This window comes from Oncorhynchus kisutch, linkage group LG3 (assembly GCF_002021735.2).
Source record: "Oncorhynchus kisutch isolate 150728-3 linkage group LG3, Okis_V2, whole genome shotgun sequence".
NCBI lineage: Eukaryota > Metazoa > Chordata > Actinopteri > Salmoniformes > Salmonidae > Oncorhynchus > Oncorhynchus kisutch.
The window spans coordinates 12,311,245-12,336,881 of record NC_034176.2 but is presented as its reverse complement, the minus strand read 5'-3'; the positions used below and the strand labels follow the sequence as shown (position 1 = coordinate 12,336,881).

General features: G+C 43.3%; 2 protein-coding genes across 10 annotated transcripts; one reads left to right on the top strand and one right to left on the bottom strand.

The window, feature by feature from the left end:
• Positions 1-4,866: 4,866 nt before the first annotated feature.
• LOC109875634 (arrestin domain-containing protein 3-like) lies at positions 4,867-15,322 on the bottom strand. Its single transcript, XM_020468027.2, has 7 exons — positions 14,818-15,322; positions 12,366-12,447; positions 12,042-12,189; positions 11,003-11,105; positions 10,584-10,840; positions 8,906-9,208; positions 4,867-8,770 (listed from the first exon to the last, which is right to left on the bottom strand). Exons 1-7 carry the CDS (start codon positions 15,095-15,097, stop codon positions 8,702-8,704), a joined length of 1,242 nt encoding a protein of 413 aa, XP_020323616.1. The 5' UTR covers positions 15,098-15,322; the 3' UTR covers positions 4,867-8,701.
• Positions 15,323-16,349: 1,027 nt separating this feature from the next.
• On the top strand, positions 16,350-25,249 carry gkap1 (G kinase anchoring protein 1). 9 transcript variants are annotated; one of them, XM_020467996.2, is made up of 12 exons: positions 16,350-16,473; positions 20,731-20,977; positions 21,113-21,271; positions 21,683-21,760; positions 21,887-22,019; positions 22,813-22,838; positions 23,010-23,156; positions 23,300-23,386; positions 23,552-23,615; positions 23,710-23,780; positions 23,866-23,946; positions 24,890-25,249. In XM_020467996.2, exons 1-12 carry the CDS (start codon positions 16,352-16,354, stop codon positions 24,929-24,931), a joined length of 1,257 nt encoding a protein of 418 aa, XP_020323585.2. In that variant the 5' UTR covers positions 16,350-16,351; the 3' UTR covers positions 24,932-25,249. The 9 variants fall into 9 exon arrangements, with proteins under 9 accessions (XP_020323585.2, XP_031673344.1, XP_031673343.1 ...); XM_031817484.1 differs by having other exon boundaries at positions 21,182-21,271; positions 24,890-25,139; XM_031817483.1 differs by lacking the exon at positions 24,890-25,249 and adding an exon at positions 24,550-24,873 and having other exon boundaries at positions 21,182-21,271.
• Positions 25,250-25,637: the final 388 nt, after the last annotated feature.

Genomic DNA, 25,637 nt, shown 5'->3' with positions numbered 1-25,637 from the left:
GAGAGAAAGCTCGGGACTGAGAGGAAGCTCGGGACTGAGAGGAAGCTCGGGACTGAGAGGAAGCTCAGGCAGGTTGATGGATCTAGCAGATCCTGGCTGGCTGGTGGTTCCGGCAGATCCTGGCTGACTGGCAGATCCTGGCTGACTGGCGGATCCTGGCTGACTGACGGCTCTGGCAGATCCTGGCTGACTGGCGGATCCTGGTTGACTGGCGGATCCTGGCTGACTGGCAGTTCTGGCAGATCCTGGCTGACCGACGGATCCTGGCAGACTGGCGGATCCTGGCTGACTGTCAGTTCTGGCGGATCCTGGCTGACTGGCGGATCCTGGCTGACTGGCGGATCCTGACTGACTGGCGGCACTGGCGGCTCCTGGCTGACTGGCGGCACTGGCGGCTCCTGGCTGACTGGCGGCACTGGCGGCTCCTGGCTGACTGGCGGCACTGGTGGCTCCTTGCAGACTGGCGGCACTGGCGGCGCTGGGCAGACTGGCGGCACTGGCGGCGCTGGGCAGACTGGCGGCACTGGCGGCGCTGGGCAGACTGGCGGCACTGGCGGCGCTGGGCAGACTGGCGGCACTGGCGGCGCTGGGCAGACTGGCGGCACTCGCGGCGCTGGGCAGACTGGCGGCGCTGGGCAGACGGGAAGCTCCGGCAACACTGGAGAGGAAGGCTCTGGCAGCGCTGGACTAAGGAGCTCTGGCGCCTCTGGAATGAGGGGCTCTGGCGCCTCTGGAATGAGGGGCGGGAGCTCTGGCAGCGCCGGACAGGCGGGAGACTCCGGCTGCGCTGGAGAGGAGGAAGGCTCTGGCCGCGCTGGACAGAGAAGCTCTGGCGCCTCTGGACTGAGGAGCACTGGTGCCTCTGGACTGAGGAGCGGGAGCTCTGGCAGCGCCGGACAGGCGGGAGACTCTGGCAGCGCCGGACAAGCGGGAGCACCTGTGTTGATGAGACGGAGAAACCGCCTGGTGCGGGGAGCCGGCACTGGTGGTACCGGGCCACGCACCTCCGGGTGAGTGCAAGGAACAGGACACACCGGGTTGTGAAGGTGTACTGGAGACGCGGTGTGTATAGCCGGCATCAAATCCCCCGGAACTCCAACACACGTTTCAGGCTGAGTACACACACACACACACTGAGTACGAGGAACTGACACAGGTGACATCGGACAGCTAACACTCTCCTCAGGGCGAATGCCGTGCATACTATGCCAACAGCTTTCTCTCTACTCTGTCCAATACATCCTCAACACTCTCAGACTCAGCACTCAGCTTCGCCGACAGCTCCAATTCCATCCATGGCTCCTTACGGTAAACAGGGGGAGTTGGCTCAGGTCTGACTCCTGACTCTGCCACACTCTCCCTGTGCCCCCCCCCAAGACATTTTTGGGGGTGCCCCTCGGGCTTCCAGCCGCTCTGCCATGCTAGCTCCTCATAATGCCGCCTCTCTGCTTTCGCTGCCTCCAGCTCAGCTTTGGGGCGGCAATATTCCTTTCCCGTCAAGGATCTCCTCCCAAGTCCATTTATCCAAATAGTGCAGCCTCTCTCACTGCTGCTGATGCTGCTGCTGCCTCTGTTGCTTCTCCTGCACCTGTCGCTGCTGCCTCTGTTTACCACGCCGCTTGGTCCTTGGTTGGTTGGGTGATTCTGTAAGGGTTTTCTTCTGGTGAAAGAGAGGCGGACCAAAATGCAGCGTGGTGGTTATTCATGTTTTAAATAAAGACGACTATACATGAACAGACTAAACAAAACAAGAAAAGTGAAAACCTAAACAGTCCTATCTGGTGCAAACACAGAGACAGGAACAATCACCCACAAAACCCAACACAAAACAGGCTACCTAAATATGGTTCCCAATCAGAGACAATGACTAACACCTGCCTCTGATTGAGAACCATATCAGGCCAAACATAGAAAAAGACAAACCAGACACACAACATAGAATGCCCACCCAGCTCACGTCCTGACCAACACTAAAACAAGGAAAACACATACGAACGATGGTCAGAACGTGACAGAATTCATGTAAGCAATTGCTTTGTTTATTCTGAACCATTACAAAATATCTTGATCATTCTTCATTTCGCTCAGTACAAAGACAGTTTGAATGAAAGGATCAACATGTCCAGTTAGTACAATAATTATTGGAATAGTGACACCCATCCGGGATAGTAACACCCATCCGGGATAGTGACACCCATCCGGGATAGTAACACCCATCCGGGATAGTGACACCCATCCGGAATAGTAACACCCATCCGGGATAGTGACACCCATCCGGAATAGTAACACCCATCCGGGATAGTGACACCCATCCGGAATAGTAACACCCATCCGGGATAGTGACACCCATCCGGAATAGTAACACCCATCCGGAATAGTAACACCCATCCGGGATAGTGACACCCATCCGGAATAGTAACACCCATCGGGGATAGTGACACCCATCCGGGATAGTGACACCCATCCGGGATAGTGACACCCATCCGGAATAGTAACACCCATCCGGTGTATTTCATCTGATCGTTGTCCTTAGATATCATTGCTTGATTGGAAGGAATCATGCACAATAAAACCCAGTTGTTTCTAATCAAACATGGTCAGAGAAAACCAGGTCAATCTCTAAATAACATCCCAGTCCAATTCCTATGATGAGACAAGTTAAGTAAAGGTCCAGCATGTGGTCCATCCTATTTCAATGTGAATCAATAAAACATGTGTCACATTTGATGTTCTTCTGTGCCATGTTGGGGGTCAGTGGCTGGTCCTGGAGAGGTGGGTCACTGTGACCTTTTAGCCATACTGTACCAGTCTAATCTCTGTACTCTTCCACTGTGAGTGACCTTTGATCTTTACAGGGGTCATGAACCCTGGAGCCCCCTGATGAGGAAAGGTAATTGAGTAACAGCGAGAAATTGCCAAGAAACTGAAGATCTCGTACAACACTGTGTACTACTCCCTTCACAGAACAGCTAAACCTGGCTCTAACCAGAATAGAAAGAGGAGTGGGAGGCCCCGGTGCACAACTGAGCAACTGGCAGCTTCATTAAATAGCACCCACAAAACACCAGTCTCAGCGTCAACAGTGAAGAGGCGACTCCGGGTTGCTGGCCTTCTAGGCAGAGTTCCTCTGTCCAGTGTCTGTGTTCTTTTGCCCATCTGAATCTTTTATTTTTATTAGCCAGTCTGAGATATGGCTTTTTCTTTGCAACTCTGCCTAGAAGGCCAGCATCCCGGAGTCACCTCTTCACTGTTGACGTTGAGACTGGTGTTTTGCGGGTACTATTTAATGAAGTTGCCAGTTTAGGACTTGTGAGGCATCTGTTTCTCAAGCTAGACACTCTAATGTACTTGTCCTCTTGCTCAGTTGTGCACTGGAGCCTCCCACTCCTCTTTCTATTCTGGTTAGGGCCAGTTGGCGCTGTTCTGTGAAGGGAGTAGTACACAGTGTTGTACAAGATCTTCAGTTTCTTGGCAATTTCTCGCATAGAATAGCCTTCATTTCTCAGAACAAGAATGGACTGACGAGTTTCAGAAGAAAGTTATTTGTTTCTGGCCATTTTGAGCCTGTAATTGAACCCACAAATGCTGATGCTCCAGATACTCAACTAGTCCAAAGAAGACCCGTTTTATTGCTTCTTTAATCAGACAACAGTTTTCAGCTGTGCTAACAAAATTGAAAAAGGGTTTTCTAATGATCAATTAGCCTTTTAAAATGATAAACTTAGATTAGCTAACACAACGTGCCATTGGAGCACAGGAGTGATGGTTGCTGATAATGGGCCTCTGTACGCCTATGTAGATATTCCATAAAAAAATCAGCCGTTTCCAGCTACAATAGTCATTTACAACATTAGCAATGTCTAGACTATATTTCTGATCAATTTGATGTTATTTTAATGGACCAAAAATGTGCGTTTCTTTCAAAAACAAGGACATTTCTAAGTGACCCCAAACTTTTGAACGGTAGTGTACGTGAGAGTGGATTCTGGGTCCTCACTAGCATGAAAACTAAATACAGGCACGGACTGTGTGTGGAAAATGATTTAAGACTGAGACTCTCTCCAATACAACCCAACAATGCAATGAGCACCCTTTCAAGCACACCCTTGTAATTAACCTGTGGTGACTTATTGGTGGTTAAATAAAGAGCACAATTATTGATTATTATTATATTATTATTTGTGCCCTGGTCCTATAAGAGCTTTTTGTCACTTCCCACGAGCTGGATTGTGACAGAAACTCACACTCATTCTTATGTTTAATAAATGTATCGTATAGTGTATCATATAGTGTGTGTGTGTGTGGCAGGCTTATAATGATGACAAAAAACAACATTTGAGAGTGCGCTGACCCTGGTGCTAGAGGGGGTACGTAGCTGGATGTTGAATGTTTGAAGGGGTACGGGACTATACAAAGTTTGGGAACCACTGGACTAGAGAAAGGCATAGATTAAATCTTCGGTTTAGAAAGCCTCTCCCCGATACTTGTGTGACATCTAGTTTCTAGAAAACCACTACCAATATGTGTGTCTTGTGTCTGGCCCACATTATTAGAATATTGAATACATTGGAGTGAAGTGTAAGTTCTAGGAATTACCAACAGGGGCGCTGTTGCACATTATGGAAGCTTTGGCTGTGTGTGTAGTGACTATATGGTAGTGAGAGCTTGTTTTCTTTCAAAATGTAGGACTGCTGCACCTTCCCCGATGTTCAGCCCTTGATCGTCATATAGGCTATGGGTAATTGAGCCTAACTAAATTGATGTCAGACTACCTGATGTAAATTATCATGTTTTTTAAAAATCTTAATACAAATAACATATCTACTGAAGTTGGATTAGTGGTCTCATCAAGAAGAAAGAAATTAATGATTTTTTACAAAAGTTTATTTAACTCAAAAGAATAACTAGACAAAATGGTTACAATCATTCAGGATATTCATACAATATCTATAGACGATCATGCCCAACAAACTGTAAAGACAAAGGAGAAATTAGATTTACAAATAGAGAATAAAACACATTCAAATGAGTAATATTGCACTTTGTTTTTAAAACATTTTAGATCCACTTTCCCATTCTTAGCATTTTGATTCCTCACTTAACACTGGACTACACCAAACAACGGACTATAGAATCGACCAACCTGAAACTGATTTAAGCTTATTCATTTTTCTTTTAACTTGATACAGATTCCCTAAGATAAAAATCAAAGCAACAACAAAAAAAAACACAAAAATAAGTGAGAGGGATTTTATTTTAGAATATCGATCTATTCCACTTGTTAGCTGATTCATTCTCAGTGGGGGAGGGAAGGTTGCTGATCCACAGCTGTTCCATGAAGCTGAGAGGTGAGTAGAACTTAACTAAATGTGGTTGTCTGACTGGAAAACAAACAATCAATACCCTAGTACATTATCTAGCCAAGCCATCAATACCCTAGTACATTATCTAGCCAAGCCATCAATACCCTAGTACATTATCTAGCCAAGCCATCAATACCCTAGTACATTATCTAGCCAAGCCATCAATACCCTAGTACATTATCTAGCCAAGCCATCAATACCCTAGTACATTATCTAGCCAAGCCATCAATACCCTAGTACATTATCTAGCCAAGCCATCAATACCCTAGTACATTATCTAGCCAAGCCATCAATACCCTAGTACATTATCTAGCCAAGCCATCAATACCCTAGTACATTATCTAGCCAAGCCATCAATACCCTAGTACATTATCTAGCCAAGCCATCAATACCCTAGTACATTATCTAGCCAAGCCATCAATACCCTAGTACATTATCTAGCCAAGCCATCAGTAAAGACATTCAGACAAATGCACAATCAAAAAGGCTCATCCAGGGATCGTCATTTCTTTTCTTTTACAGACTATTTTTTTATTCCCTTTTTGTTCCTTTGACAAACTTAAAATGACTAATACATACAGACACAGAAAATAGAAAAAAAGAGTAAGGTTGTAAATTGTTTAGACATTCGATAATGAAGCATCATAATTAGGTCAGATCTGTGTCAAGGCCACTAAGATAAGATCACTTGAATTCCTAGTTTGTTGTTACTGTAAGCAGTATCCTTATATTTGCTAGCTGGATCTTAACAGAGCACAAAAACATAACATACACACTTGTGTCAACTAATTCAAAACTGTAAACTTTTTTTAAAAAGTCTCTAATCTTAGAAGATGAAATAATGCATTCATGTCCATCACAACACTGCTTGACTACATTTCTCATCAGAAATATTATGTGTTACCAGACTTTTTACAGACCTCCCATCATCAATGCTAGTTTGTTTGTTTTTATTATCAAAAAGTGCCTATTTAAGACGATGCCAGAGCTCTGGTCTAGCTGGTCTAGGTGTTGAATGAGTTTGAAAACCAATGTATTACTCATGTCAACCTACCACTATTTGTTCTGGCCAGTTTGAGTGGAGCTTTAGCAACATCTAACATAGTGGAGGCTGGTGGGAGGAACTATAGGAGGGGCTTATTGTAATGGCTGGAATGGAATAAAAGGAACAGGGTCAAACATGTGGTTTCTATATGTTTGATACCCTTCCATTAATTCCAGCCATTACAACGAGCCCATCCTCCTATAGCTCCTCCCACCAGCCTCCATTATTCCCCAGCAGTTTGCCAGGCTGGGTTTGCATCTGCCCCATTTTTAGAAGCAGATCATACCATGTACTCTTACTCTTTTAGATATATAATTCTAGCATTTCAGTCTTCACTGGTCTGGAAAATGAAGTAGTTGGTGAATGAAGTCGGCAAGTGAAGTATGGACAAAAAGGGAATGTTGTTGGTCTTCGGTAGCTACCTTGCTGCTCTGTGTATTCCTCTTCTCTCTTGTTTTGGTAATATACTATTTTAAAATATGAGAAATCCTCCTTTTACTATTTCAAACAGTGCAATTAAAACATCTTGGGGTTTTTTGCCAAGTGAGAAGATCACCTATTACAGTGTTTTTTTGCCAAGTGAGAAGATCACCTATTACAGTGTTTTTTTGCCAGTATGTAAGCCTGCGTCGCTCTGTGCTGTGAGTAGAGGGACGGGGACACTGAGGATGGGCATTCCACACGCACGCATACTCATACACACACTGACAAGTCTCTGCATCTAATGCTCTACTTGAGTGGCAAGTGCTCCTCTACTCCAGAACACAGTGCAACATAAACACAAAGCAACATATGATTGGATCGAAGGCATTCTAAGTTGGGAACTAAATCAAAAGACAGAATCTAGTAAAGTAAAAAGGAAGCCAACTGAGGAGACATTGAAAAATAGCTTTTGAATGGAGAGTGTGCTGCTGCTTTCAAGTCCTGTCTACACGTCATGAAGGAAATGTGACCAAAAAAAAGATCATCTTAAAACAGATTAAACAAGGTCAGTGCATTGTTTCTGTCCTTTTCAGTCTTGCGTTCCCCCAAGTATCTATGTTCTCTGCGTTGTTCGAAGTTGTGCGGATAAGGAGTCTAGGCGTTAAGCCTGCAGTCTCTTTCGTCCAGCATGTTACTAGGCTGAAAAAAACATTAGGGATAATTTTTTCTTCTTCAAAACGGAACTACACAACTTAAGCCAAGAATAACATGTGCAAAAATCCCTCAGACAGGAGAGTAGTCTCTCTGCTGCTGAGCTCTTCAGACAGGAGGAGGGTAGTCTCTCTGCTGCTCAGCTCTTCAGACAGGTGGAGTGTAGTCTCTCTGCTGCTGAGCTCTTCAGACAGGAGGAGGGTAGTCTCTCTGCTGCTGAGCTCTTCAGACAGGAGGAGGGTAGTCTCTCTGCTGCTCAGCTCTTCAGACAGGAGGAGGGTAGTCTCTCTGCTGCTGAGCTCTTCAGACAGGAGGAGGGTAGTCTCTCTGCTGCTGAGCTCTTCAGACAGGAGGAGGGTAGTCTCTCTGCTGCTGAGCTCTTCAGACCGGAGGAGGGTAGTCTCTCTGCTGCTGAACTCTTCAGACAGGAGGAGGGTATTCTCTCTGCTGCTGAGCTTTTTAGACAGGAGGAGGGTAGTCTCTCTGCTGCTGAGCTTTTTAGACAGGAGGAGGGTAGTCTCTCTGCTGCTCAGCTTTTCAGACAGGTGGAGGGTAGTCTCTGCTGCTGAGCTCTTCAGACAGGAAGAAGGTAGTCTCTCTGCTGCTCAGCCCTTCAGACAGGAGGAGGGCAGTCTCTCTGCTGCTCAGCCCTTCAGACAGGAAGAAGGTAGTCTCTCTGCTGCTCAGCTCTCCAAACATTGGTGCTTATATTGTTCTCTTCTTCCTGTTTCTTCTTTTTTTTCTGCTCAGATTTCGACATGACAGTTCTGCTCTGTGTGAGAGCCATGTCTGTATGCCATGGTTACAGAAGAAAGCAGGATATTAAGAGCTATAGGCAGACAGGGCCCTGGCACGGCATCATCACTCCACCAAGGCTGTCTCCACTACAGGGGTTTCTTTTTACACAGGTCAGGTGTGTGTTTGTCTAGCCGTGCCCCAGCCAGGCAGGCTGCCAGGAAGTCTTCCTGTACTGACTTCCTGTGACTCTCTCTGTGGGAGGGGCTTCGTTCAACCGTGGTATCATCCATGTTTGTTTCTTTGTTTTGTTTTCTCTCAACATCGACGGCGGCATGCGAACGCTGTCGCTGGGGGGGATAAAACAAAAACAGAGCCGACTAGAAACGCCCGAAACATCTCCGGGCGGGGCTCTGAGTTTCCTTCAGCGTGATGGACAGGTGTCAGATCTTCTCTCCTCTGTCCGGCTGGCTTGATCAGGATTGGGATCAACCTGGCGGAAGTGAAGGAAACACTGCTTTAATGACTGGAACGGCACCTCTCGGCTACCAGACTTGAATATGTTCACTGAGTGCAGTGTGTAAAATAGTTAGTCTTAGTAGTGGGTGTACGTTTTGCTGATGCGTACCTCAGAGTAGAGAGGAGGGGGCTGGAAGCGGAACTCCTGGATGTAGGCAAAGAGTGATCCCTCCAACTCATCCCTGGCTGAGGTCACCTCCAGGCTCCGTCTCTGCTCCTCTGTCATGATCTCGGCATAGCTTGGTGGGGCTTCAGGGCGCTCTGGCAGGGTCATGCCTAGCCAGCTCATGGTCATGCTGCACTGGCTGCTGACACTGGAGGTGCGGCTGCCAACGGGGTGCAGCGGGATGGTGCCGATGATCAGTGGCAGGTTCAGAGACAGGTTCATGGCTCCGGGGATGTCCACGTACACCTGGAGAGGGCGAGCAGCACACAACAGAGGGTAAGTACTGTAGCTCCACCTTCACTGAACAACACACCTGTGTGATCTACAGTGTTATACACTCCCTCTGTATGGGAGGTAATCTCATGTGGGTGTTCCACTGATGCAAGGGAATGCCTGAAGCAGTCTGACAGGGTATAGAGGTCATTAGCACCTCTAAGACAACTGTTGCCACAGATATTCTAGACTCATCCTCTTAACTGCATATGGAGAGAACACCTGGTACAATGATAATGTCTTTGCCAAAGCTACCTAGGTCACAGAGGAAAACTTAAGAGAGCTTTCTAGGAACTCAAGAAACCTTTGGAAATGTGCCTAGTACCAATGTGATATGTGGCCCATAACAGTGTCTTGACATTTTACATCACTCCATATTTACATGTTCAGATTTACCTCAAAGTGACTGAATCTGTTGACAATTGTCACCACCACATTGGAGATGAGTAATTGGATAGAGAAAGAGAAGGTGAGAGGGAGAAATAGAAGTGGAGAGGGAGAATGAAGTTGAGAGGGAGAAAGAGAAGGTGAGAGGGAGAGAGAGAAGTTGAGAGGGAGAAAGAGAAGTGTAGAGGGAGAAAGAGAAGGTGAGAGGGAGAAAGAGAAGGTGAGAGGGAGAAAGAGAAGGTGAGAGGGAGATGGAGAAAGAGGAGGTGAGAGGGAGAAAGAGAAGTGGAGAGGGAGAAAGAGAAGGTGAGAGGGAGAAAGAGGAGGTGAGAGGGAGAAAGAAGTTGAGAGGGAGAAAGAGAAGTGGAGAGGGAGAAAGAGAAGGTGAGAGGGAGAAAGAAGTTGAGAGGGAGAGAGAGAAGTTGAGAGGGAGAAAGAGAAGTGGAGAGGGAGAAAGAAGTTGAGAGAGAAGTTGAGAGGGAGAAAGAGAAGTGGAGAGGGAGAAAGAAGTTGAGAGGGAGAAAGAGAAGGTGAGAGGGAGGAAGAGGAGGTGAGAGGGAGAAAGAGAAAGAGAATGTGAGAGGGAGAATGAGAAGTTGAGAGGGAGAAAGAGAAGAGGGAGAAAGAGAAGGTGAGAGGGAGAATGAGAAGTTGAGAGGGAGAAAGAGAATGTGAGAGAGAGAAAGAGAATGTGAGAGAGAGAAAGAGAATGTGAGCAGGAGAATGAGAAGTTGAGAGGGAGAAAGAGAAGAGGGAGAAAGAGAAGGTGAGAGGGAGAATGAGAAGTTGAGAGGGAGAAAGAGAATGTGAGAGAGAGAAAGAGAATGTGAGCAGGAGAAAGAGAAGGTGAGATAGAAACAGAAGGTGAGAGGGAGAGAGAGAAAGAGAAGGGGAGAGGGAGAAGGAGGTCAAATGGAGAAGGAGGAAGAGAGGGTCTGCCCAGGTCCGTAGCTGTACTCACCATGAGAGAATACTCCACTCGGATGATGCTGCAGTTCAAGATGGAGGGAGAGACGGGGGGGATCTTTAGCATTTTGCCACTCCACGTCTCCGTCTTGCCCGAGGACAGCGACTCCCCTCGGAGGTTGGCCACCAGCTGTTTGACCTCCTTCAGTTTACCTTTGGCTTTAAAGGTCTGTGTTTGGTAAATGGCTGCCTTTGGCACGACCATGCGAGAGGAACAATTCTCGATCTCGGCAAAGATCTGAATGGACTCTCCTGCAAAGACAAGAAAGAAGGGGTTTAGTTAAATCGGTCCAAAGATCCTTTGATTGAGATGTCATCATCAAACATAATACGGCAGTCATCTATAGTCATTTACCTACAAGAGTGCCAAATGACTAATCAATTCGAGTGACAGAGTCAGGGTGTTCTCCTCACCTGGGGTATATCCCTTCCTTTCGATTTTGGCACTTAAGGAGATTGGACCTGAGGTGCAGAACCAGCAGCATAAAGTCTTGTCTTTCGTACCTGCCTGGGGTGACTGTGAAACAGACAGTGAAAACAATGGAATGTAGTAAGAGCTTGAGAATCAGGCTTCCGTATTCCGTTTCCCAATCTTCCCCGGGGGGATCCACAGCACCTGAGGCCCGTCACTCAAAAACATGGAGAAAAACAGTTTTTCTTTCCATAAACCCTGAAGACATGTTAAGGCAGTAGAGGTCATCACCATACTAAGTGGCTGTCACAGAACATTAAAGATCAATTCACCCTCGACTGTCATTTAACATCTATACATGACCAACAACACCGGTTCAAAGGGCAGTAGAGGTCATCACCATACTAAGTGGCTGTCACAGAACAATAAAGATCAATTCACCCTCGACTGTCATTTAACATCTATACATGACCAACAACACCACTTTGTTTGAACCATGTTTTGAATGTGTTGATTTCTCTACTTTACCAACTGATCAGAACATAATCTCTGATAGGTTTTATTTTAAAATATATAAATATTTAACCTTTATTTAACTAGGCAAGTCAGTTAAGAACAAATTCTTATTTACAACAACGGCCTACCACGGCCAAACCCAGAATCGAACCAGGGACTGTAGTGACGCCTCGTGCACTAAGATGCAGTGCCTTAGACCGCTGCGCCACTTGGGAGCGTATGGCCCAAATGAGGGGTTTTTCACAAGTCATGTCCACTGGTGTCCTCTGTGCTATGGGTTTGGGGTCCACTAGTAAAACAAAAAATGTGTGACTAGCACATTCTGCCACAGAATGGCATTTGCTAATTCTTTCTATATCTAGGCAACACCTGTAACTAAGCACTTGTCATAATTCCACATTTAAGTCTCTCTCTTGGCTGCCAATGGAAATAGATCTCTGCTGCCCACTGAAACATTGAACAAGACCCTAAAAGTTCACGCACAAACATACAGACACTGTACAGCAGACAGATCCGTGAGCTCACCAGGAGTAAAGGAGTGTTTATGTCGATGTGTTCAAACACTGTAAATTCTTTCTTGGTCTTCATGGGCAGAAACCATGGCCTGTGTAGCTCGGCCTTCACCCAGTAACGCACACTGCCGTGCTTCCCTTCCAACGAGGTAGCCAGAGGTCTGTGAGAGATAAGAGAGGGGACAGAGAGAGACAAGGAGGTACAAAAACAGGTCATTTTTGGACAACATAAAGCCAGCCTCTAGCGCAATCTTCAACTAAGGAAAGACATAAAGATATTAAATAGAAACGTTTTTCCTTAAGTCAGTTTTTTGATAAGTTAGGTGTATATACTCACGTCTGTGGAAGCTCAAGGCTGAATGCATACTCGTGTCTTCCTGAATGGATAGTGGTGAGTCCTTCTTCTGAGTTGTCCTCATCTGAAACAACAGAAGGACAATATTCCAACACATGTATACCATACCTGGGAAATATGCAGTATGACGTCACCTACGTATATAACACACTGATAAAACCCAATAACACCACGAGAGAGAGCACAATATAACTATTAATATCATTATTGGACACCAGGAAGGCACTGAAAGGTCTGTAATATGAGAATGATGAGAGAAAAATGTTAAAATGTGAAATGATGATCTCTGCAATTAAAGATCTTTCTAGAAACATATTTAGTTATCTAGCAAAAACCTTAAAGTCCCGAACAATAACACTGACACATTGTGTAAGTCAGTATTGAAAGAGAGAACATATATAACATATATTGTTTAATAAAAGCCCCAATTATGAACTGTAAAATATATAATCTAATTCTTATTACTCTGAAAGTATGGAGTATTCTTCCTTATGTAGTGTAATATGAAGAGATGAGTTTGGTGTTCTGTAATTAATTACACATTATATGATCAGTACGAAAATATATCTTGCTGTGTGCTATTTGAAAGCAACGCGCTTTAGAGCGGGATCTCGGTTTCCTCTAGCTCAGCAATCCTCCCAGCCTTAGCAGCAGCGGAGTCGTGGTAAACAACTGCCGAGCTGTCACTCAAAAGCAGACTGGAGCAGGAGAAGACCGGCCTAAACCGGAGCGAGCAGCTTCCCCAACCCGGCTCTCTCATTAAGCATTCACTGTGCGGCATTCAGTCAGTGGTTCACTATCAGGGACAACCCCCTCAAGATCTGAAGCGTGTAAATTACTGCAGCATGGACCAGGGATTGTAAGAGACAGGAAAGAGGAATGAAAAAGACGACAGACAAAGAAGCAATTCAATTAATTAAACCTTTATTAAGCGCCACTGAGATCCATAAACTACATACATTATTTTAATAAAGCCACAGAAGGAAGGCATTGACCATTTCAAGAAACCGAATCAAACTATTCAACAATTGATATAAAACATTAACAACATATGCATACATTATTCCTCATACAGAGACAGATCAAATACATTATTTTCACCATCAAGAAACAAATTACAGTCTGTAAACTCATTTCAAATGCAATTATGCATTTACAGACAATACCCAGGAGCAGCCAATAAGTGTTTGGGCTACACTGTAGCCTACAAAATGAAATACCTCATGGCAAGCATTTCCACCCCATATTCAATTAAGCTACTTAAATTCTCAGACTGACTTTTCTATCCAATCAGCTGAAAGATCTACTACTTACATTTGAAACAGACTAACAAACCTGTTCTACTGCTTAGGATCACCGAGTTTCAGTGGTGTAAATTGAAAGTGAACAAAAACAGGGCTACATTTATCATCCGCAGATAGGCTATAGTGTTGTGCATTCAGATAGGCCTGGTAATTGTACAACTTCTAGTTCATAGCCAAGTGCAGGACTTAATGGACCATTCATTTGATATCTGAATGTTGCTTATATTAGGCTACATAGTAGCACTAAACACTAGACATGCCTACACATTAAGGAATAAAATAAATGGAACGAATGCTATTTTTCTTTTTATGCAACTTTGTAAACCTTGTGCTGGCAGGTCGGATAAATTGCAGGTTTCTCTGTCACTTTCCGCAAAAGCATTAGGTCATTGGAAGACACATGAGCACTTCAGCCAATCAACGGAGAGAAAGCACAGTCCCTTAAACCCCCACACATCCAGTTTCTGAACAGGATTGAACCGCTTTGAACAATGGGTGGAAACTTAAGAAAAGCTTAATTGTTAAACATGACAAGATCGCTCGATAAAAACGATTTTTTTTGTTGTAAAACTACAAATATGTAAACGGAGACTGCTATGTGTTGATTAAACGTTGTAATTTATATCATTGTTATAATAGGCTACAATGAAGGAAGGATAGAGACCACTGTCATTCAGTCTGCAGCTCAGACATTGCTAACTTAATAGATTTTATTAATCATGTAGGCCTTTTCAAGCACAGGCTAATTCTAAAGTATCATGATAAAATATATTCCCATATCTTAAATTATTTAATTGAAGAACATCCTACTGTAGTTTTAAATGTCTCGAGGATAATTTGACCTGCAATACATGCATGTGCCCATATGCATGTGTTATAGCCAGTAATAAACCAAATAAAAAGGTGTTGTGATTGTGATGCTGGTTCACAGATCGTCCCCAATCTTTATCTGTTATGCATTCAATTGTGTTCATTATTAGCCAGTCTGTAACGTATAACGTTAGGTTGACAGCACAACAGCATCCTCTGTGAAGATCCTCAAGACCCACAATGACTAGTCTACACAGAGCATCTCAGGAAAAAAATGTGATTTATTTCGCTACAAATATGGTTGTATTAGGCTATCTTACCTCTTTCATGTCCGATTAGGATGTCTCTATGGTTTAGATATTCCACTTCTTCTGTGTAATTTTGCGTATAGGCAGTGTTAGAGCCAGCATTTCGGGATTCAGTCCAACGAACTTTTGCAAATCCCTTTGCTTGAATTTTAAGAGATTTCACACGGATTTCTCCGGTGACTTCGATGATAACCCTACCTGAGACGGAATCCCCGCTTGCGAAAACGGGGACATTGCTGTCATTGAGACAGTCGTAGCTTACGGTGAAGCTCTTTACCTTTCCTAGCACCATGGTGGAAAAATATCTACCTACAAATAAAAATCTATGAAAAATAATCTCATAAGAAAAAATGCACTATTCTAACACTGATCAATATCTTTGCCCTGCAAAAGCAGTGGGCATGATCAGTGCATTCTTTGACAACAGTTCATTGAGATGTGAAGGCTAATAACAGCAGTAGGTGCTGCTATCGTCCGCCCTTCCGCGCGTTGGTCTCTAGTCAAAGACAAGGAACTTTCGTCGCTCAGCTCACTTTAAGCGAGGATTTTGTGAAAAACAACCTATAGAGCATGCGCAGAACTTTATCTGCCCTCTCCTTCCGCCTAATGAAACAAGGAAGAGAGCTGAGGCAGTGAGCCAAATAACAAGTTTGGTTAAACAGCTGATAGTATTGCAATAGCAGGCAAGCATCCAGTGTAAATAATTCGAGTTTAATGTTCACCCTATAAAAAAAATGTGATTAGGTTGATTAAATAACCTTTTACCAAACAAACCTGTCACTATGTTGTTAGGCCTATAATACAATACTGGCCCAGCCTACTCCCTCATATAGGCTAATTAATTTAAAATCCGGAGTATGTGTATATGACAAACCTATTGTTTATTAATACATCTTACACATGACATAGTCTAGGCTACAGCACATCTTAGTAACGTCATACGCTATTATGTAGGGACTACACCTGTGCACAACTAAATCTATGAATAGGCCTAAACCTGTCGCTATGGACTCGACAGCGTTTCAAATTTAACAATTTGATCACATTAAAATCGAAATAATAGCTACAAAAAGACGGGCTTGGTTTGAGTCTGGTGATCTGGTGGCATTGCAGACTTTGACGCACGAGACGCCATCTCGTGGATATCGTTGTCAATGGGTGCAAGCTCGCAGACATGAAAGGACACCTGTTGCATGTTGGTTACATATACCAATTTCAAGAGGTCGAGGTGGCACAATGCATATTTATAAAATCCCTAACAAATAAATAACATAAGCACGGATAATTAAAGTAAAATTCTAAATGATGGAGGCGCCGACCATGATAATACTGCCAGGAAACATTGTATGATTACACTTCTTGTTAATACTGAAAACGAGTGGTCCTACCTGAACGAATGCTGCATAAATAAGCAGATCGCCAATCGCGATACAATCCATGTATGATTATGATCATCATGAATGGTACCATGTTGCTGTCATGAATAGAGTCTCGTGGAAAAGTAGACCTCTGTCTCCATCTTCTGTTTAAGGGAAGTCAACATATTATGAGCTGCTCCATATCGCATATTACCCCTTTTTTTCTTGCAGAACACATTTTGAGCAACTGGGCCACCATAGGTACTTTAGCAACTGGAAGTGGTGAACGTGTGGTTAACTACTCGAACAGGTGAAAGTATGTTTTTAATTATATTTTTTAAATCTTAATTATTATTTCCCCCTCAAACATACACTGTACAATATTTTAATAATCTGATTTCTAAATTATAAAAGCATTTTGTCATACATACGAGCTACATCATTGGTATGGATGCAATGTAGCTAATATGCTAGCCAGCTAGAACTATTATATCTATATGACTGAGTTAGCTAGGCAACGACATTCGATGCTTTCTTTTGAACCAAGTTAATCGACGGACACTATTTCGGTAGTTAGTTAGCTAGATCTACAATTATCTAATGCCCACTACCCTCTGTGCCGTGTTGTATTAACGTTACACGTTGAAACGGTGTTAACCAACTAGCTAGTTAGCAGACATTACTCGCAAAACGTTGAAATTCAGTTGGTTAACTAATTTAGCTACCTAACGTTAGTTGGCTAGCTTAAACTGAAGAGAAGTGCTAGTGCGGGACAGGTAAGCCAGCAACAAGCTAGCCAGCTGTCCTTGTGAGTTACATGATAATGTCATGTAAGTTAGCTAACTGACGTTAGCTACTAGCAATAAACTCATTTGCATCCAGCTAGCTAGCCAGTCACTGAAGCCAGACTCAAGTGTTACGACTTTGCTTACTCACCATAAGGTAGGGTCATAGCTACAGGTTATATGCCAGATAATGTGATATAACCAAATATTTTTGGTGTCCCATTACTGGGCGTTTACAGGAAGGTTTCATACAAACCGTCGCCATAGATTTTTCAACTAATATAGCCTGTTGGCGACAGTGGTGCAAAAAGTACCCAATTGTCATGTTGAGTAAAAGTAAAGATACCTTCAACTTCTTCGGGATCGATTTCCCTTCCACGGGACAGTTGAGCTAACATAGGCTAATGCGATTAGCATGAGGTTGTAAGTAACAAGAACATTTGCCAGGACATAGACATATCTGTTATTGGCAGAAAGCTTAAATTCTTGTTAGATTAAACTGCACTATCCGATTTACAGTAGCTATTATAGTGAAAGAATACCATGCTATTGTTTTTTTTTTTTAAATGTGTTTTATTTTACATTTATTTAAGTAGGCAAGTTAGTTAAAAACAAATTCTTATTTTCAATGACAGCCTAGGAACAGTGGGTTAACTGCCTTGTTCAGGGGCAGGACAACGGATTTTTACCTTGTCAGCGCGAGGATTCGATCTTGCAGACCTTCAGTTACTAGTCCAACGCTCTAACCACTAGGCTACCTGCCGCCTCGCCCCGCTTGAGGAGAGTGCACAATTTTGACCGTTAAAAGTTGTTAATAAACAAATTAGGCACATTTGGGCAGTCTTGGTACAACATTTTGAACAGAAATACAATGGTTCATTGGATCAGTCTAAAACTTTGCACATACACTGCTGCCATCTAGTGGCCAAAATCTTGCGTTTCAAAGATGATGGTACAAAAAAAATCAAAAGAATACAAAGGGGGGAAAAAAGCATAATCTTTTACCAGATCTATTGTGTTATATTATCCTACATTCCACAAACTTCAAAGTGTTTCCTTTCAAATGGTACCAAGATTATGCACATCCTTGCTTCAGGGCCTGAGCTACAGGCAGTTAGATTTGGGTATGTCATTTTAGGCTACATTTTTAAAAGGGGTGGATCCTTGAATAGAAAATTACTAAAGTGAAAGTCACCCAGTAAAATTCTACTTGAGTAAATGTCTAAAAGTATTTGGTTTCAAAAAGTATCAAAAGTAAAACTATTTCCAATTCCTTATATTAAGCAAACCAGACAGCCCCTGGCTATCCGTAAGACCATTTTCTTGTTTTTTAAAAATGTATTTATCTCCAACACTTGGACATCAGTTTAGTGAGTCCGCCAGATCAGAGACAGTAGGGATGACCAAGGATGTTCTCTTGATAAATGTGTGAATTTGACAATTTTCCTGTCCTGCTAAGCATTCCAAATGTATGGGGTAAAAAGTACAATATTTTCTTTAGGAATCTAGTGAAGTAAAAGTTGTCAAAAATATAAATAGTAAAGTACAGATACCCCCAAAAACGACTTAAGTACTACTTAAAAGTATTTTTACTTAATACTTTACGCCACTGCTTGGCGATACTTTCTTGATTCTGTGAAAAAAGTATCTTAATGTGAGTTTCCATTTGCAAAAACTCAAAGATATTAAATCCATGTTTTGTACCAGATTAGGAGGTTCCTCGCCATCTTAGCTGCCAGGCATCTAGCATTTCCCAGCATCTTTGCAGGAACTAGTCTTGTAGATGACAGTGCAACCGAAACTAAGATCTACACACATGCAAGAGGCATATTTCTTTTTGATACAAAATATACAGTTGTGGCCAAACGTTTTGAGAATGACACAAATATTCATTTTCACAAAGTTTGCTGCTTCAGTGTCTTTTAGGCTTTTATTGACAATTACATGAAGTTGATGCAAAGAGTCATTATTTGCAGTGTTGATCCTTCTTTTTCAAGACTTCTGCAATCCGCCCTGGCTGTCAATTAACTTCTGGGCCACATCCTGACTGATGGTAGCCCATTGTTGCATAATCAATGCTTGGAGTTTGTCAGAATTTGTGGGTTTTTGTTTGTCCACCTGCCTCTTGAGGATAGACCACAAGTTCTCAATGGTTAAGGTCTGGGGAGTTTCCTGGCCATGGACCCAAAATATTGATGTTTTGTTCCCTGAGCCACTTATTTATCACTTTTGCCTTATGGCAAGGTGCTCCATCATGCTGGAAAAGGCATTGTTCGTCACCAAACTGTTCCTGGATGGTTGGAAGTAGTTGCTCTCAGAGGATGTGTTGGTACGATTCTTTATTCATGGCTGTGTTCTTAGGCAAAATTGTGAGTGAGCCCACTCCCTTGGCTGAGAAGCAACCCCATACATGAATGGTCTCAGGATGTTTTACTGTTGGCATGACACAGGACTGATGGTAGCGCTCACCTTGTCTTCTCCCTGGACAAGCTTTTTTCCGGAAGCCCCAAACAATCGGAAAGGGGATTCATCAGAGAAAATGACTTTACCCCAGTCCTTAGCAGTCTAATCCCTGTACCTTTTGCAAAATATCAGTCTGTTCCTGATGTTGTTCCTGGAGAGAAGTGGCTTTGCTGCCCTTGACACCAGGCCATCCTCAAAGTCTTTGCCTCACAGTGCATGCAGATGCTCTCACACCTGCCTGCTGCCATTCCTGAGCAAGCTCTGTACTGGTGGTGCCCCGATCCCGCAGCTGAATCAACTTTAGGAGACGGTCCTGGCGCTTGCTGGACATTCTTGGGCACCTTGAAGCCTTCTTCACAACAATTGAACCGCTCTCCTTGAAGTTCTTGATGATCCGATAAACGGTCAATTTAGGTGCAATCTTACTGGCAGCAATATCCTTGCCTGTGAAGCCCTTTTTGTGCAAAGCAAGGATGACGGCACGTGTTTCCTTGCAGGTAACCATGATTGACAGAGGAAGAACAATGATTCCAAGCACCACCCTCCTTTTGAAGCTTCCAGTCTATTATTCAAACTCAATCAGCATGACAGAGGGATCTCCAGCCTTGTCCTCGTCAACACTCACACCTGTGTTAACGAGAGAATCACTGACATGATGTCAGCTGGTCCTTTTGCGGCAGGGCTGAAATGCAGTGGAAATGTTTTTGGGGGATTCAGTTCATTTGCATGGCAAAGAGGGACTTTCCAATTAATTGCAATTCTTCTGATCACTCTTCATAGCATTCTGGAGTATATGCAAATTGTCATCAGACTGAGGCAGCAGACTTTGTGAAAATTTATATTTGTGTCATTCTCAAACCGTTTGGCAACGACTGTACATGTAATATCTTTCTGAATTTGTAAAACCACCTACAACTGGAAACAGACATTTCTAAGATATTTTCTTTGTTTTCGATTCGGTGAAAAAAGTATCAGCAAGAAAGAACAGGCTGAAGTTGAAAAATCTATGGCGGTTTTTATGGGACTTCCCTGTAATGCCCAGTAATGGACACCAAAAGGATCTGCTTATCACATTATCTGGCATGCCATTTGTAGCTAACTCCTACTAGGCTACACAGCAAAAGTACATTTTTTTTCATTAAAGATCAGACATAGGCACTCTAGCTTATTGTAGAACCAGGCATTCACATTTGTGTCCGTTTTCCATATTGTTGTTTTTTGATTTATTGCTGGAGTTGTACTGGAGAAGTTTAGATTTGAATGGTTTTGCCTAATTTGACGTGCATGTTTTCTTCCTGTGTGTATCTTATTTGGTTTAGGTTGTGCACAGGTCAGCAGATGTCGTCAGCAATGATCTCCGTCCACACCACAGCCTCTCGCTTTGCCCTGCTCCAGGTCGACTCTGATTCCGACTCCGATTCAGAGTCAGGAAGGACTAAAGGCGGCCGGGACTCTGGAAAGACTCGGCCCGGGAAGACAACCAGTGGGAAATCCACCGCAAGCAACGACAAGAAGAAGGAAAAGCGTAAGAAGAAGAAAGAGCAGCAACAGAGCGAGGCCAATGAGGTGATTGGCAGAGGCATTTCAACTCCCTAGTCAACACCAATTTCTGGTGTTTCCATTGTCGGTTCTCAAAGGTTTCACTTTCACTAATTTACCTGAGCTTGAGGACTGATAATGACACCTGTCTCCTGTCCCCAGTTAAGAAATCTTGCCTTTAAGAAGCTCCCTCAGAAGTCCTCTGCCCCGCCCCCCTCCCTGTCTCTGCAGGGTGTGGCCAATGAGCTGCTCCATCCCGCAGCAGGGGACCAAGCCATGCCCCCGGAAGGCTGGCAGCAATGGAAGCAAAGGGACAACCAGGTAGAACCCGACAGACACCCCATCACTAAGAACAGAGCCCTGTCCAGAAACAACCTATCCCCCCCAGACACTTGTTGAGATCTGAGAGGATTGAATAGTTGTTATAAATATGGTCCTGCTATATTACTAATACATTTTATTCATTTAGCTGACACTCTTATCAAGAGAGACTTACAAGAGCAATTAGGGTTAAGTGCCTAGCCCAAGGGCACATTGGTATATTTTAACTGCTAGGCTACATATCCCCCCCCCCCCCCCCCCAAAAAAAAAAAAACGGATAGGGGTTGTTTCTGAACAGGGCCCATGATAACACCTGACATGGGCATGAGCATTGCTCATGGGTGTTCCCCTTTCCTAATAGTCCACATCTGATCTATCCTTTATTTTTGTCTTTGTTTCTGCCAAATGCAGTTGACGAGCGAGCTTTATGAGGCCGACCTGGAGAAGGCACTGATGATGAGTAAACTGGAGTTTGAGCAGCATAAACAGGTACCACACTGCCCCCATCGCAGCACGCTGTTACAAAACATCTATTTGACAAAAATCTGAACCATGGAGAGATTAATGAATGTTCCATTTAAGCAGATGCTTTTCTTTTAAATTGCCTCCTGTCAGGATGATGATGGTACAGACACTCCCTCTCCCAAGTCCCGAGGAGCAGCAGTAGGGAAGAAGGACAAGAAGAAGAACCAGCAGGGAAAAGACAAGAAGATGACGGTCTCTCTGAAGGACTTCCAGGCGGAGGGGGGTGAGACCACCAGTGGCAGAGAGCTACACTTATGTTAACATTGAACACTGCCCAACGTCATCAATACTGTGCCATCATAGCAGTAGCACTACTTGCTTAGCAATCCACTTCGTGCAGGTGCTGCGTAGATATGCCATACATGTCTCACTGTTTTCTCATTTGTCCCACTCATCTTATTATTCTGTTTTCTTTTATGACGTTCATGGGTTGCATGTTTAATCACACTATTGTTTGGAACGTTTGTTTTTGAAGTGATGCCCGACTGTCAGTGAGTGCTGGTGAAAATTTCATCAAGTGCATTACATTGGCTTGGAAATGCAATGAAATTCAAAAGGACACAAATAATTAGTAGGAAAACCTTTTGTCATAATATTGATGTCACCAGATTGACTTCAGTATAACGTTCGCTAGCTAAGATTGAGGGGAAGCCACCTGGTTTTGGCTAGCTAATGTTAGCATTGCTAGATATTTTTGACAAACTTTGCTAGCTGATGACAACATTGCCATCATTGTAAAGTAAAATTGACAACATAATCATGTTGGCAAAGTTGGTTCCTATGAAATATTTTACTACTTTAGCAATGTTATCGTATTTCAAGGCACTATTGTGTCATTTAGATGAAAACGTAGACTAGGTTTATCCACCACTGCAGCAAGTAGAGGGCGGCTTGACAACGTTCATAACAATGGCATGACGTGACTGAGGTGCAACCTATGAATACTTGACATAAAAACAATTCATTAATACTTGACATGTTGTATTCGACTTAAAAAACATGATTCTCCTTTCCAGATCAGAGTAAGAAGCAGGACAAAGAGGTGAGGGAAAACGTTGTTTTACTCTTGTTGGGCTTACAGTGCTTCGACAGTTTAAACCCTGTCATGTGAGGATGAATGTGATGGAATGGTGGTGTTATGACGTGAACTAGCGCAAATTGTGTATGATGTCATAATTCAAATTCTGAATCCATTGATGACATCACTCTCTAGGAGCCCAAACCACCCGCACCTCCAGAAGACAAGTTCTTCAACAAGCTTGAGGATGACGTTAGCAAAATCGTACAGCAGGAAAAAAGACGTGAGCAGTTTTCTAACAGCACTGGCCTCGAGGTCACGACTTCAACAGAGCATGAACCGGTAAGGCCGACTGCAAATCTGTTTTGTGTATATAAAAAAAAACATTTTCGCAAAACGACCTTTGAGTGACTGCTGGTAAGACCATGGACGTTAGTGTAACTTATCTCTCAGAGCCTAACTGTGACTCCCATCACACCTCTCAGGACCCTCGAACTGAGCAGCTAAAGGACGACCTGGAGAAGAAAGACCAAGAAATTGACAAGTTAAAGAAGGTCATTTCACAGTGGGAGGTGAGTCATTGTAGGGATACTGGTACTAGGCTTTAATGGAGCATGCCTAAAATACAAAGGACAGAATACTGCCATCAGCCATTTACAGTTGGTGTAAATCTATACCGTATGTGCGTATGAATCTATATGGTCCCCATGGGCTCCGCTCCTGATCTCAATCCTCAGGTGAAATACAAAGAGGTGAAAGCCAGAAACTCCCAGCTCCTGAAGATGCTGCAGCAGGGAGAGAGTGAGTACAGCTACTGACTCTACTGTAATCCATTACTGATGCATTAGGTAGGCCTTCACGTTCTCATTCACTTATTCTCTCCCTTTCTCCACAGTGAAAGATAAAGCCGAGATCCTACTGCAGGTGGAAGAGCTTCTAAATATCAAAGAGGAGTTGTCTTCACAGGTGTGTGTGTGTGTGTGTCTCAAACCTTTCAACTTGCCATGCAAGGCTGACGACCTTGTTAAATTACCTTTATTTCACTCTCCAGGTGACATCACTACATGCCTCACTGGAACAAGAGAAGTCGAAAGTGAAAGGTTTACAAACAGATCAGCCAAAACACCATCAGGTAGAACGTCACATTACATACTCATCACACTTGCAAGTGGCACTTAATACAACACATATTTAATTTAAAGCTGCAATATGTAGTGTTTTGGGCGACTTGACTAAATTCACATAGAAATGGGTGTTATAGATCTGTCGTGATAAATTACAGAAAATGATTATTAGAAAAGCACAAACATAACATTTTCCATCACATGTCATTCTCATTGAAAGCAAGTCTAAGAAGCGGTACATCTGTTTTATGTGTGCTATTTCTATGCTTCCCGTTGTGAAGTTTTCTTTTTGTCTTTTACTTTTGGTTTTGTACAGCAGCTTCAAACAGCTGAAACAACAATATTTTTGGTTAAGGAAAATATATTACACAGTGGTTTAGATGGTACAATATTTCTCTACACTATACTTACTTGTTTTGTCGCAAATTATTCGAATTTTTGCAACCAGGAAATGGCGGAGCGGTTTTTACATAGTGCCTCTGTCGCTGCCTGATTTTAAAATCAGCAGCTCTCGCCTGGTTCTGAGAGAGGAGTTAGGGCTACAGTGTTTGTTTGTTTTACTGTTCAACCTGTGTAAAGCCGTGAGTCAAGTGTGTGTGCTCCCCTCTTAGATCAGCCAGGAAGTCACCCCTAGGAAGATTACCAAGGTAACAGTGCAGCTGCAGCAGTCCTCACTCTCCAGAACAGGACACTACTAGACTGAAACAAAACTGAACCATTCACTCAGTCCAACTCACTACCATAAGTCTCTATGCTAACTAATGTAGTTCAGTTGAAGGATGTTAGTTTGGTAACAACTTACAAGCCGGTCTTATCATATCATGAAATGCTGAATCTCTTGAGCGGTCTTAATCCTTTGTAGACGGTCAAGACCCTGACAAGCTAACCACCAAACTACTGATGTAAGACACTGTACTCATTCCATTCTTCCTGGTCTCCTCTGATTGGCAGGGAAACAGGAAGGGGAAAAAGGGTCCAGAGCCCGATCTATGAAGACCGCAGAAGGAAGAACATTGACTGCAAAAACAAACTAAGCCACTCCTATTCTTCAGGGTCTCCTTGTTTGTACTGTTATTCTCTACTGTCTTCATGCGTTATGCATGACTCGTATTACCACACACCAACTCCTGGATGTGTTGAACTGCAGAAGTCATGAAAAGGCTTTTAATAAACGCTCTGATAAAGATCCATTTCAAGTTGACTGACATCATCGCATTTTTTTTTGTTGGTATGATGCCAAATGACAGGTGTGAAATTAGTTGTTTTTTTTCTTTTACTGCAAGGTAAATAAATGACTTTTCCAGTGTAAAATCATGTCTCATTGTGGTTTTATTACTTCTATGTGCTAATGGTAGGCTACACCACAAGATGCTATATTTCTCCTATTTTTGATGCTAACTTGTGGTTTCATGACAAATTACACTATATATACAAAAGTACATGAACACCCCTTCAAATGAGTTGATTTGGCTATTTCAGCCACAACCGTTGCTGGCAGGTGTATAAAATTGAGCACATAACCATGCAATCTCCATAGACAAACATTGGCAGTGGAATGGCCTTACTGAAGAGCTCAGTGATTTTCAACGTGGCACTGTCATAGTTTGTCAAATTTCTGCCCTGCTAGAGCTGCCTTGGTCAACTGTAAGTTATTGTGAAGTGGAAACGTCTAGGAGCAACAACGGCTCAGCCGTGAAGT